Below are 14,389 nucleotides of genomic sequence, written 5' to 3'. Positions count from 1 at the left end.
GTGTGTGTGTGTGTGTGTGTGTGTGTGTGTGTGTGTGTGTGTGTGTGTGTGTGTGTGTGTGTGTGCGTGTGCGTGTGTGCGTGTGTGTGCGTGTGTGCGTGCGTGCATGCGTGCGTGTGTGTATGTGTGCGTGTGGCTCTATGATGGGACAGTGTTGAAGCATTCCAGCCTGAGGGGTCGAAAGCAGAAAAGCAGGCTTTTCCCTAATGAAGCACAACATGACTTAAGTTTGTCAATAGGCCAATTCACACCCCTGATCAGCTCATTAATCACAGCTTTCAAGGCCACAGGCAGAAATATCTCATATGTTATTGGATGCCCCTCTTAAGTAAAACAGATTGTATGAATATTGTTCTTTTAGAATGGGCCTTATGATCAATGATGACACCTCAAAAGGCTGTCTGTGTGATTTGACCTGAGACGATACACTCCAATAAAGGATTTATTAGACTGTATCATATATTTTAATAGTTTAGATAAAGTTAGGTATATTCTGATGTGGACTTATAATGGGGTGAATTTCAGTGTGTTATATATTGTCATAGACAACATTCTGCTTCATTAAAGGCAGATCATTTAGGGAAGGTTCAAGATAGAGTCAGAGACCAAAGTAATATAAACAGCCAGATGTTTATTGAGCTGTATTTCGTCAATGCACAGTTTTCATCAGACAAGCATCATTACACAGAGTTTCAGGCACTTGTGGTAATTCCTCACATACAAGTCCTACACAAAATGTACGCCGTTGGCTATAGCATTGGAAGAGTAAAGCATGTATGTGCTGAGTATGCATGTGTCTGTGTATGGCTTTGCTTGCATGTGCTTGATTGAGCATGTGCGCCTAAAGTAAGGTGTTTGCTTGGGAGAGAGAGAACAAGAGTCCCGCCATTTTGTTGCAAAGAAGTGCATCAGTTAGACATTGGCTTTATTTTGGTAGGTGGTTTGGCTGCACATATAAGGAAAGAAGGAATGGAGAGAAAGGTGGAATGGATAGGACTGACAGGTAGGTTAGGTGAGGTTAGTTACAGGAAGAGGATAGGGAGGATTTAGTTCTTGGTGACGGATTCAGAGATGGCCTGGAAGATAGAGTTGAGCTGAGTCTTGATGTCCTCGACCATAGGTGCGATCTTCGTCCTCAGGGCATTGATGTCATCAGCATTTACATTCTGCGCCTGGGCATAGGCCTGCTGCAGCTGGTCCTTGTATTCCTCGACGTAGGGAGTAGCCATCTGCTTCAGCTGTTCCAGACGCTCAGAGAGCTTGGCACGCACAGCTTCAACAATGGGCATCAGGGCGGTCTTGGTCTCCTCCACGTTGGTAGCCACCTTGGCGCGCAGCTCCTCCACAACAGGCTCCAGCCTGGCCTTCAGGGCATCCATGTGCTCTGTGTGCTTGGCGGAATACTCGGTGATGATGGGTTCCATCCTTGTACGGTAGTCCTGGATGTGTCGGTCGATGACCTCTCTCAGTGCAGCACGTTTGGGCTCAAGGTCGGCTTTCAGGGTTTCAATATCATTCATGATAGAGGTACGGAGGTCACTGGTGGCGTCGGAGATGGTGGCGACGACATTGTCAGTGACGGGGGAAACGGATTGCTGCAGAGTCTTGATCTGAGTGTGCATATCCTCCATACGCTGAGCCAGGGAGGCCCTGGGAGAGAACAGAGATGGGGGAGAATTTTTTTTTTAGCCTAAGTTAAATAAACACATGTGTAAATGGTGACTAGAAATGTAAAAGGTGACTAGGAGAGTAAGGTAAATGAACTAGTGAGCAAGTATAAATTACAGAAAGGGGGACTGACTAAGGAGAATGACATGGCCTTACTTGAGATCCTTGTACTCGGTGTCATCGAGCTGGTCCAGGGCTTTAAGGGCACTGTCCTTCACCTGAGTCATGTAGACATCCATAGCAGCCCGGATATGGGCCAGCTGGGAGGGTGCATCAGCCTGCAGGGAAGCGGCATGAGAGCCTGAGGAGGAAAGGAAAGGAAAGGTAAGGAGGAGATATGAGCAGAAAGAGAGAAATGGAGGGTGTGGGCAACAGTAAGCAGTCAGAAAATACAGTATTTCAAATGTAAAATAAAAAATATATCAAAAATATATTAGATGTTACATAAAATCAATATACTGGCTAAACAAAGCAGTGCATGCAGGTTCAGCATTTCCCTTAAGAAACGGAGCGTTCAGTACTCACCGACAGCCAGAAGAAGGGCGAGAGCCAAGAATTTCATGATGGTGGTCTGGAGTGGAAAAAGAAGCAACACGTCAACCTTACAGCATGACAGTTAAAGGAGTTTCCATAAAATGTGTTTCAATTGCACAAAAAAGTGATCCAAAACCGCATTTCAAAAATTGGAAACCCATTAATCCAATAAATCTTAAATCCCCCGCCTAAAACAATGTCAAAGCCAGATAAGAGTGCTTAAAAGTAAGAATGCTTTAACACACCGTTAAAGCTGCACACTAACCCTAACCCTTTGGTCCAAATGAGTTTACACTAAACATATGGCTGCCTATTAAAATAACCTGTAATCTGGTTAGATTAAGGGTGGCTACAAATTCAGAGAGACAGCTCAAGCAGATTAGCTCTGGACTGCTATGTAATCCACATCCAGGTTTTACAGTGAATAGAATTACCAAGTCATCTCTCTTAGCTCAAAGACAATCTCAATCCAGAGGCACTTAAATTTAGGGATCTCCTCATCTTCTTGAAATGAAGATAGCTGCTAAAATATCACTACAAGCTGAACAGCATTATCCCAAAGTTACAATTAAATGAAATATCTCACAATTAAAAGTTAACACCAAAATGTCTCCTTACAGAGAAACTTATGTTTGGCACCAGTTCACAACTTCTTAAAAACTCTGGCAAATGTTTAAAAAAAAAAATTTTCCAGCAGTTATTCTTGTCTGACTATTTATTCTACAGCCTTGTCCCAGTTAAAGAGCCACAGCAGTTGTTGTCTTACCTGGTGGAGTTTGTGACGAGACTGAACGAATTCAGCAAGAGCAGACTTTTTATAGAGGGATGAGTCAATGTGGGGAGGAGGGTTGGGGGTGGAGGTGTGAGGGTTGTGTGTCTCCGTGGAGGTGGACCTCACCCCCCCTGCCTTCCCCTCAGCAGGAAGACTGGGTTGAGAGTTCAATGGTCACCCGCTGGGAGGAGAACACTCAGTCAGCACACATGCCAGCACACACAATCAGAGATTTGCTTTACATTATCAGTATCATGAATGTACTGTAACCTTTACTGAAGATAGATAGATAGATACTTTATTCATCCCGAGGGAAATTTTAGGCATCCAGTAGCTTAGACAACCATAACACAACAAACACACATACACACATATATCTCACATACATAAAAATCACTCACAGAAATGTAAAGAGTTAAAGGTGCTGTGGTAAGTAGTGAAGTACCAACATGCAAGACCCAAACAACCATGATTCTTTTTTTTAGAACAGGACATTTTACTGATGATATTTCTTGGATATTAGCTATTTTTATTTATTTTTTTAGATTATTTTTTTTTTGAAATAAACAGGAAAGGTGGGAGAGAGATGGGGGATTACATGCAGCTAAGGGCCCCAGGTCAGATTCTTACTGGGTGAGCTAGAGGTCGCCCCAGCTATTAGCATTTTTTTCTGCTTGATAAAGGCCATTCTCATTTGTCCGTAGCCACGTTGCTCTTATTGTGTTGAAGACATCAAAGGCTGACATAATCACATCGTAAAGACAGAGCACTGAAGTGTGAATATGAGAAACAGGGGATGGGGTGACAAGACAGAATTTTCTTTTTTATGATTCAAACAAAAGGTAGAGAGACAGGAGAGCAGGGAGAGGAGAACATTGGTGAAGAGAATGAAAATAAAATGGAAGACAAATAGTTAAAAATTCCCCACTTATCTTATAATAAAGGTATCTTACAGGGATCTGCACTGGATCCGGTTTTATTTTCTACATTTTTGCAACATACACTTCAAACATTTTAGGTTGACCACCCCCTCCACCCTGCCAGTGGTTTTCTTGCATACCATTTGTTACAGAAGAGTGTGTAGGAGAGGAAAAGCCACATTATTGACAGTCCCAGTGCTGCCAAAAGGCTGCCAAGAGAAACAAACAAGAGCAAACAGAAGACAGTGACTTGTTGCGATTGACTCTCTGAAATGTAATCACGCTCAATCTGCAGTCACCAAATTGTGAATAACAAATAGGCATACACTCACATTCACACAGACCTACAGTGCAGTAATCAATCGAGAACATTGTATCAAGACAGACTTATCTCAGTTTATGGATAACACAGTTTGTGGCTGGTGTGTGTGTGTGTGTGTGTGTGTGTGTGTGTGTGTGTGTGTGTGTGTGTGTGTGTGTGTGTGTGTGTGTGTGCAATGATTAAAAGGTCAAAGAGTGGTGTGTATGTGCCATGCTGTTGTTTGTTGTCCTATCACCAGTGGACTTTGTCACCATGGCTTCATGTAATTTGAGTAATGATCCTAGAAAGTTATCTCTAATTATGCAGATACACAATCTGCGCATGTCATAAGTATTGTAATGTCTTCTTTCACACAACCCTTATACTCATTAAGTAATTGCCTATTAAAACATTCATGTCTATTCTTTTGAGATTTGCATTAGGTAAGATATAATTCATGTCCCTTATTAGAAAAAAAAAACTGATAAGAAACTGAGTTAAAGATTTTACTTAAAACTGTGTCAAATTGTATACATTTTCAGTCATACTTGTGTATTAATGTGCTGTAGAAATAATTCTACACAATCATCTCTATGTGCGGATAGGTGTACCACGATAGTAAGGAAATGTTGCCTTCTACAGTATGTAGCAGACCTGCAGATGCAGAGTGAAGGTTTGTCTAATAGTGCAGGGTTATTAGGTGTAAGGTTAATAATTGTCATCAGTGGTCAATGGCAATCAACTGTAACCAAGAGACTGGCCTGTGTTTCTTGCATAATATACAGTACAGAAGTTCCAGTAGCCTGTATAATCAATGCACTTTTCTCTGAAAAATCATCACTCTCAATATCTTGCACTGTCAATACTTGCTCTGAGCGATTGCAACATGGGAAGTTCATATCGTATGCAACATGAAGCAAGATACAACAGCAAGAATTCAAATAATATCCAGCAACATACATTATGCATTCATGACATTCAAGACAATTGACACTACAAAAAGGTAACAAAGACTTTACTTTCACTTTTACATATCAAAAACAAGTTCACCACAGCGAATAAAAGGCAATACACTCAGTATCTAGAAGGGCTCATGGAGAGCGCAGACCTCCACCAAGGCCATGCCCTAACTCGCAATATTAATAAAAGTGAGAGAACAAAATTGTGCCTCTGCCCTGTGATTCAGATCTGGTCCCAAATTTAATGGATTCTTCTTGGCCCATGCTACACCTTGCTACTGCCTTAAAATAATGACTACTTTGTAAATCTTAAAATGCTCAATTTTGTTGAGACTGTATGAAATGAGTTGACACAACTAAATGGTCCTTTGAGAGGATCTAACTGGTATATTGAAATGGAGTAGATCACAAAGGTGCTCCATTCAGTGTGCCACCATAACTGACTTTAACTACTGAATTGGGTGGAAATTATTTAGGAGAAAATAGGATCTGTACAAACTGTTCAGATCAGCTGTTAGAAACTTGTATTTTAAGAGCTCTATTTTATTACTACGTTTTTTATCTGTGTTTTTAAAGGAGCCGTGCTCGTAATTTTGTTCATGCTTTACATAGTTCTGTGTTTTGCTGAATGACAATAAAAGGAATCTTGAATCCCGAATCTCTTTAGTTACCAGCAATTTAATTTAATACATTTTCTAATAAAAAAAGAAAAGAAAAACTAGTACAGAATGTACAATAAGAACATGTACAGAAAAAAGAGTAGTCAATAATAGCTGATTACGACAATATAGCATGCTGGAAGAATGCTATTGTACGTTTTTAGTTCATGCTGACTCAAACTATACGGAAGTACACCTACATGGTGGATAAAATGGTCTGCATGGTCCAGTATGTGCCTGTTAACGTACAAATGTGCCTATATTTTTCGGTGAGTACCAACAATTGAGTCAACTACTCTCTGTCACTGTCTCAACAAAAGCTGAACATTCATTTACTATATGTACTGCAGATCTGTTTTGTTGGATTTCACTATATTTGTGTACGGTTTCTATTTTCAGGAATGTGAACCAGGTAGGGAATGAGTCCTTACCCCAAGTGAAGGAGTTCAAGTACCTTGGGGTTGTGTTCGCGAGTGAGGGGACAATGGAGCGGGAGATTGGTCGGAGAATCGGCGCAGCGGGTGCGGTATTGCATTCAATCTATCGCACCGTTGTGACGAAAAGAGAGCTTAGCCAGAAGGCAAAGCTCTCGATCTACCGGTCAGTTTTCGTTCCTACCCTCACCTATGGTCATGAAGGCTGGGTCATGACCGAAAGAACGAGATCCAGGGTACAAGCGGCTGAAATGGGTTTCCTCAGGAGGGTGGCTGGCGTCTCCCTTAGAGATAGGGTGAGAAGCTCAGTCATCCATGAGGAGCTCGGAGTAGAGCCGCTGCTCCTTTGCGTCGAAAGGAGCCAGTTGAGGTGGTTCGGGCATCTGGTAAGGATGCCCCCCTGGGCGCCTCCCTAGGGAGGTGTTCCAGGCACGTCCAGCTGGGAGGAGGCCTCGGGGAAGACCCAGGACTAGGTGGAGGGATTATATCTCTAACCTGGCCTGGGAACGCCTCGGGATCCCCCAGTCGGAGCTGGTTAATGTTGCTCGGGAAAGGGAAGTTTGGGGTCCCCTGCTGGAGCTGCTCCCCCCGCGACCCGACACCGGATAAGCGGACGAAGATGGATGGATGGATGGATGGATGGAATGTGAACCACAAATTTCCAGTTTCCCTTTGTGTTTGTTGTTGTTGTGGTTTCATTGTTGTGTGTCTGCAGCAATACCTCTATGTCCATTTAAAACCCAAATCACATTTGATCCTTCTTTGTCTTTTGCTACTTCCATTTGCCTTTGTTGTTTATCATTCAACACTGTGGTGTCTGTCTTTACTCTCAACCCCTGAATAAAAACCCATTCACTTTATAGTTTTATGGACATGAGCCAAACTGAGCTTGATAATGCTGTGAAGATGGAGGGGTGACGGAGATCTCACCTCTGCGGCCACATCAATGCCTGCTAGGTTCAGACCGACATTATCAAGTCTAGCCATTTGTCTGAGACTAATTATCAAAATACAGCAGACTTTGAAAATTTGAAAATGTGACAGTGGAAGCTTTGTAGTTGACATCCAATAATGTGTATGCCTGCGTTTCTGGTTGTGAAGGGCTTTATTTAGCCAGGCAAACTATACACAAACCATGCTTTTGAACCATTGGTCAGACAACACTTGAAGATGCTACCTTGGGCTCTGGGAAATAGTGAGCATTTTTTACAGTAGTCTTTCGGGCTTTTGCCTTGGCCCCTGAGATAAGAGTGTTCTACATACGTATCAGCTGCTCTAAGCTCAGAGCCTTGTCAGAAGATTGACTCTTATCTGGAACAGCAACCTTTGAGACTGCTTGTATTGCACCACGTTGAATAGCATCCACATGGAGTCATCTATCTAAATTACTGCCATCGTAATTGTTATCAATACAAACTCAGAACACTGAGCCGGCAAGGTTGCATGTTTCGTTATATTAAAGGCAAACTGTCACTTAATATGACGAGCGACAAGAACCTTTCAAAAGGGAGCAAAAGAGTTTATCATGGGGCATCTACATTTTAGGGACATTTTCAATTTTCTTTTTTTTATGGGGGGATCACAAAGGATTTTAAACTGGTTCCTGGCCTTAACATGTGATGGGATTTATTGATGCTCTGAAAAGGAACGCGTCATACTCAGAAATACAGAGAGAGTTGTGTGGAGCTGATAGTCTTAATTAGTTTTGTAGCAACTCATTTGGCAATTGCTTGAATTTAACAGACATTCATTAATATCAAAACGTTACGCACTAAAGCTTTAAAGTGACCATCAAACCGCCAGACAGATGTGGGGTAATTGCCCGGAGCTGATAAATATTTAATCAGCAAATCCACTATTTGATCAGGCCCTAGCTGAGGTTCAAAGGTCACGTCATTGCTCCAGCTGGCTCCATGATGAAGCACTGTTCTCAAACCAGCAGGGGAGGTTATCTCAGCTGTAAGCAACAGTGTGGAGCTCTCTCTCCCATTTTCTCCAACACACACACCATTTCAGATTGCCAAGTCTGTAGCGATGAGGTTTTGCAATGTCACATCTGTTGAGGTCGCTTCTGCTTTAATACAGATATTTGGACCAAAGCTCTGAACGCAGAGTGTCACTGTAGGTTGCATCGCCCTGTGGGTTGTAGAGCTTGACAGCAAGAAAATCCACAATGAACTCAGATAACCTAAATCATTGAAGGAGCAAAATTAGGTTGACATACTGTCATGTTTAATCATAAAATAATACTCTCTCACAAATACTGATGAACGCTTACGTAATCAGACAATAATGAGTACACACTTGGGCAACTTCTCTGCCAACCAGTTGTTGTTCTGACGGGTGATAGGAAACACTATCGTATCCTTTTATGAGCCTCTGTAGCCATTTGCTGCTCTTAAGACTGTTCCAAAGATAATGCCGTGTAATTAAAGTGTACAGTTAAATGTTAGGGCCTGCCAACATGAGAAGAACATGTGCCTTGGTGAAGTGCTATGACAAACTGCTGTTGCTGCAAAATCTTCAAATGATCAAAAACTTTATTTAAAAGTGTGAATACACAGTATAGTGTAATTCTTTACTACACTGCAATTTTTATGAATCATAGAGTTTTAAGAAGAGTTGACAATTTTAAGGTAGTGGAACTTGACTGTTTCCAATTTTGCAGATTTTATACAATTAAAAATTAAATACACAACATGCTCAACTCACAAGACCTTAAAGACTGGGTTCTAGATCCTAACCTGGATAATAACTTAAAGGCAAGACTAGGGCAGCACTCCAATTTAACTTTTTAATATTGTCGTATGGTTTCGAGCAAGACCGTGATTACATCATGTCTCAAATAAGATATGTACTTATATGTTCTTCACTGATGGCTGTATAGGCTACAAGTATGCAGATTAATATTTCATTTAAAATATGCAATACCTCATACACTAGCTATTATGCATTGCAATGGCAACAAGCAATTACTAGAGTAGTTAAACAGGAACAACAACTACATAAAAAATTTAAATATGTTATTGTCATGGCCTAGGAATGTTCAATCAATATTTGTGAACATGAGCTACTCTCTTTCTCAAAGCCAGAAATTAGAGAAGAAAGTCTCAGACTTGTGATGTCATCAAATATAAAGTCTGGAGCTATTCCATATACAATGAATAGGAGACCCAAATGTATACCCAAATTAGCTTTTTATTCCATTGTAGTGTTGTCAGTTCAGAAACAGAAAATGTATCCATGGACTCCCTTGGGCGCTCTCAGTGTCATTTGTAACATCTTTTCCAAGTCATTGTCTATTGAGGAGATCCATATTTATTTACTTGATGAAATCTCAAATTTGAGCATTAGCAGTCTAGTTTTGGGAGAGGTATTCATGTTTACTAACTTTACTTTATAATGTCTTAGACCATAGCGATATCATTTATGGATTTTGAAAATGTGTGATGGCTAAACAAGGTATTGAACCCAGTTGCGCTGCGAGCACGGGCCAGCGAAGAGAGAGAGACAGAAAGTGGGAACAATCTATGAATGAGAGAAATAAAACGTATTTTCTGATTGATTCAAAGTGATTAACAGATGATTTTGTGGAGACAGACACTCCTAGCTCTGCATTTCATTCATTGCAGGTGCAGCAGTAACAGCGAAGTATGCTACTCTAGTTTTGATTTATGACCATTTTAGGACAAGGGAAGAACTATTGTGCGAAGCGCAAACAAATCTTGCAAGAATAACACTGATAATCTATTATAAACAGTATAGAACACATTATTTATTATATAAATGAACTGATTCTGATAAATGATCAAATATGCTTCCCTTGCTTGCCAACCCTTTTGATTTTCCTGCCCCTCTCCCTGCCGCAATGGCAGATGACATGATAAAATCCAAACCTGCCCATCCACTTTATTTATATAGAAATAGCCTGTCACTGCTGTTCATGATTTTCCTTACTAAATTACATAGGCCTACTTGTCCCACACATTGCAGAAGTTAATCAGCTTATTGATGGGTGATAGAACTTAAAAGCCTGTGTCGTGCCAATAAAGTTGGAAATGTCATTGGCCAATGGGGAAACCCAAACACTGACATCATCACACTCAATCCACCAATGTTGGATTGAACATTTCATCATTCACTTCATCATTCAGCGACAGATTTTCCAGGTCATAGGGCTGGCCTCTGCGGTCCAGCCAAAAAGACAGAGAAAAAGACTGCTGGCTGCAAATGTGTGTCTTGGGCGAGCAGGAGAGAGAGAGAGAGAGAGAGAGAGAGAGAGAGAGAGAGAGAGAGCTTTGAATTAGATAAATACAACTTATTTTCATACGATTACATTTTGTCAGTGAGACAAAAATCTGTTTGTTTTTTTCAAAGTGTGCAGCGCCCTATGACGACTGTGCGCCCCGATTTCCAACATGACCTAGTTTGTCCCGCCACAGTTGTTAGCAACCCTGGTTGTGTGCAATTTACATTTAAATGGACCAGACGCCTGCGTCCTAACCATGTTTTGACCTGGATCTCGAAGCTGAGTCGTTTAAGCCTGATTAACCCTGGTTAAACCCTGGTTAAACCCTCAGTGTGAAATGGGTATAGGCTAGTGGTGAACACATTAGCTTGGTTTTATTGCTTTTTTTATTTCAAATGAAATATCATGAAATGGAATGGGTCACTGCTTCACTGTTGGGTCCTACAACCTCATCTACAACCATGTTAATGAAATCGGTTTATTTACTCAAATTTTAACATTGAAAAGGAGATGAACTTCATGGCTACGATATTGTAGCTTATTCTGCTTAAACTGATTGTTTGCTGCGTAGGTGTCATGTTGAACATTTGTGTTTCAAGGCCTGTTTGTAATGCTAAAGCTACCATTGCCCAAGATAGAGGCCATTCACCCAAACCGCCCACACTATTGACAAACCCAGAAGAGAAATCCTTTTTATTTCAACCCATGCATGTCAAGGATTCTGCATGTCATTCCCCCCTTTCTCTCCCCTTTCATGTCTTCAGCTGTCCTGTCAAAAATATAGGCCAAAAATGCCCCCAAAAATTACCTAAAAATAAATAAATTATATAATATCTATATATATATATATATATATATATATATATATATATATATATATATATATATATATATATATATAAGTCATAGGGGATATTTGAAAACTCACTGTATTATTGGCACCACATTAAACAGAGAGTTAGATGAATTTACTCAATTCAGTGCCTTACCACAGTTTCTAGACAGACGGACTAGAGACCAGTCATGTTGCATCAGTCCTCTCCTAGTCTGCCCTCTTGTGGTTAAAACCCTGAGTAAAGAGATCAGGACAAAAGTCAAACTAAAATAGTGTTTAGTGATTTCAAGCTTTAATCCTACTCTGCACATACTACACCAGATACAATTTTAAAAAGTATTCTGCAAGATGCTGGCCAGGAATTTTAGCTACTCTGTTGTAGACAAAAGACAACAATGAATTTGCGTGAAAAGAGTAAAAAAATGTTTACACCCTGGCTCTGGGACGGGACAAAGCCATTATTTAGCAACACGGTGTTAATGTAGCCCCCCAGCTGTGAATAAGAGGCTTTGGGATAAAAAGGGCCATTTGCTACACCACAGGGATCTTTATGTGCAAAAAACTTCACATTCTCTCTCTGTAAAAATAAACTCATCTTAATGAGCTTTTTTAACACACATTTGAAAATTAGTAGTTATTTGAATTACAACACACAATAAGTATATTGTGGCGTTAAAATTTGCTTTTTATGTAAATTTTAAAGAATAACTCTCTTTACTCAAAACAGATTAGCAAAATATCTATGGAGCTCAGTTTCTCCACTCTGCTATTTGTCAGTGATTAATTTGAAGAAAATGGCTATAGGTTCTACACAACAGAGTCATTTTATTATTCATGTCACAATGTATGTAGTCTATATCCATGACGTTCCACTTCCGGGATTGCTCCGGTGCTGCAGGAAATTCCGCCGGATGCATGTATTTTCGCCGATTTTTTCTTTGTGTTGGAATTTTAATCTTTGGTGGACTATGAGGACTATGGTTAACTGCTTCTCAGATCTCTGCAGGGTAAATCCAGATAGCTAGCTAGACTATCTGTCCAATCTGAGTTTTCTCTCGCAGGACTATTTTAAGGCGGCTCCGTGCAAAGCTTAGCGCCGCCCATGATGATTGTGATTAGTTTGATGAAAAGGCTAAAGCCAATAAAGCAGAGCACGTTTTTCTCCCATCCCAGAATTCTATGTGGACTAGCCAGACCCTTCTCCGCTCCACAGCGTGCGGATAGTCTGGCAAAGCGAGACTACAATGTATGCAACATATCAGGCAAGAATCGCTGTACCTATCACATTTCACTGACATAGTACCCATGTGTGTCCAACCTTTACTACCACCGTCACAACATAATTTATCACTTATCTATCAGACACATACTCATAATAACATGATATATCTTACACATAACATTGGCAGCTTCACCTTAGTTAGCCATTCAATATCAAAAAGGGGCCCCATATTTTTTAGAAATACCTCATGTCTGTTGTTGGCTATTTTGGCCATTTCTCCTAACCATTCATTAAAGGGGATGCTCTTTTTTGTTTTCCAGTGCCTGAGAACAATCCTACAACCTGTGGCCAATTTGCACCATAGAGTCTGCTCAACTGATAACCTGCACCTCCTCTGTTATTATACCATAACCTATCCAGAGTGCAGGGCCCTGCAACCTTGTTCCAAGTAGGCTACTTTGTTGAGGAATGTTGCTTACAGAACTGTGGCTTAAAGAAAGAAATGGTGGAAAGGGGAATATGAGGATTTTTAAAACTAAGTCTCTTCTAAGCCTTACCATGTGACTGTGTGACATGGTAACTAAAAAAAAAAAGAAAATCAAATAAATGCGTCTGTTATAATCTTATCTCTCTAGTAACAACTGTTAAGAAATGTCTAAATGACGTGGTCATTCTGATTTCTGGAGGAAGGAGGAGAGGCTGGGGTCGAATTGAAAGTTAAGCAAAAGGTTTAATGAAACTACATGAAAACGACAGTCAAAACACAATCAAACATAAAACATAAAACACTGCCAGCAGCAGACTGCAAACATGCTTCCCCTTGTGCGGACACAGATTGCAGCCATGCGACATGACAAAACAATACACTGTAAACAGCGGACTTCTACATGCTTCCCCCTGCGTGGTCACAGTTGAAACCCCAAATCTTTCTCCTGCTCCCACATTTATTCCTGTCTCTCAGGATAAGGACACACCTCTGAATTTCAGGCCTACTCAAGGTCACAGACTAAGGTTGATTATCATTTAGTGCTGATTATATTCAAGTTTACAGAGTTTGCATTCCCTTTGTTCTAACCCAGACTTGGCACCAGGAGGTTGGAGACTCAAAGAGACGTTTTCTTCTGTTAATAGTTGGTTTTAACCTAATCAATTTAACCAAAGACAGGATCGAAGAGACGGGGAGAGAAAGGGTCTGTCTTTACCTATTGTTTACAGAGACAAAAGGTGGTGATTGTGATAACCAGATCAGTCTGGACCTATTCTTTACATTCATATACATTCATTCCTATTTTCATAACCCGGTTACAGCATACAATTTATTACTTAAAACATAAAACATACATAGTTATTAAAATCAACATTGTTACAACTTTATTTAACTCAACACAACTCTCATATGAACTGCTTTAATTATTATCAATCATATTTCTGTATATCTGTAGGCCTATCTGTGTCTCCGTGTTCCAACCTTATATACTGTCTATGGTTCCAACCAGCAACGGCCATCTACTGCCCACCAAAATTCTGCCTGTTAAATGGAAGTTTTTCCTCGCCACTGTTGCACCAAATGCATGTTCTTGGGGGGACTTTTGGGTCTTTGTAAATTATAGAATGTGTTCTAGACCTACTCTATCTGTAAAGTGTCCTGAGATAACTTCTATTGTGATTTATTTGACACTATAAATAAAATAAAATAAAATTGAATAGTCCTGCTGAATCAATAACGGTTCTGTGACATTTTTAAATCAAACAAAAGCCACTGGTGTTCAAATTTCGATTTCGCCATGATTGTACTGAATATGTGTACGAATTGGGAGCTTACGAGGATACTTGAAC

General features: G+C 40.4%; 1 protein-coding gene across 1 annotated transcript; it reads right to left on the bottom strand.

Annotated features, from left to right (window-relative positions):
• Positions 1–611: 611 nt before the first annotated feature.
• Positions 612–3,001, bottom strand: apoa1b (apolipoprotein A-Ib). Its single transcript, XM_028571527.1, has 4 exons — positions 2,969–3,001; positions 2,194–2,239; positions 1,825–1,969; positions 612–1,650 (listed from the first exon to the last, which is right to left on the bottom strand). Exons 2-4 carry the CDS (start codon positions 2,228–2,230, stop codon positions 1,047–1,049), a joined length of 786 nt encoding a protein of 261 aa, XP_028427328.1. The 5' UTR covers positions 2,231–2,239; positions 2,969–3,001; the 3' UTR covers positions 612–1,046.
• Between the last annotated feature and the right edge of the window lie 11,388 nt (positions 3,002–14,389).

This window comes from Perca flavescens, chromosome 3 (genome assembly GCF_004354835.1).
Source record: "Perca flavescens isolate YP-PL-M2 chromosome 3, PFLA_1.0, whole genome shotgun sequence".
Taxonomy (NCBI): domain Eukaryota; kingdom Metazoa; phylum Chordata; class Actinopteri; order Perciformes; family Percidae; genus Perca; species Perca flavescens.
The sequence above is the reverse complement of the archived record's forward strand: the minus strand, read 5'-3'. Positions and strand labels throughout refer to the sequence as shown.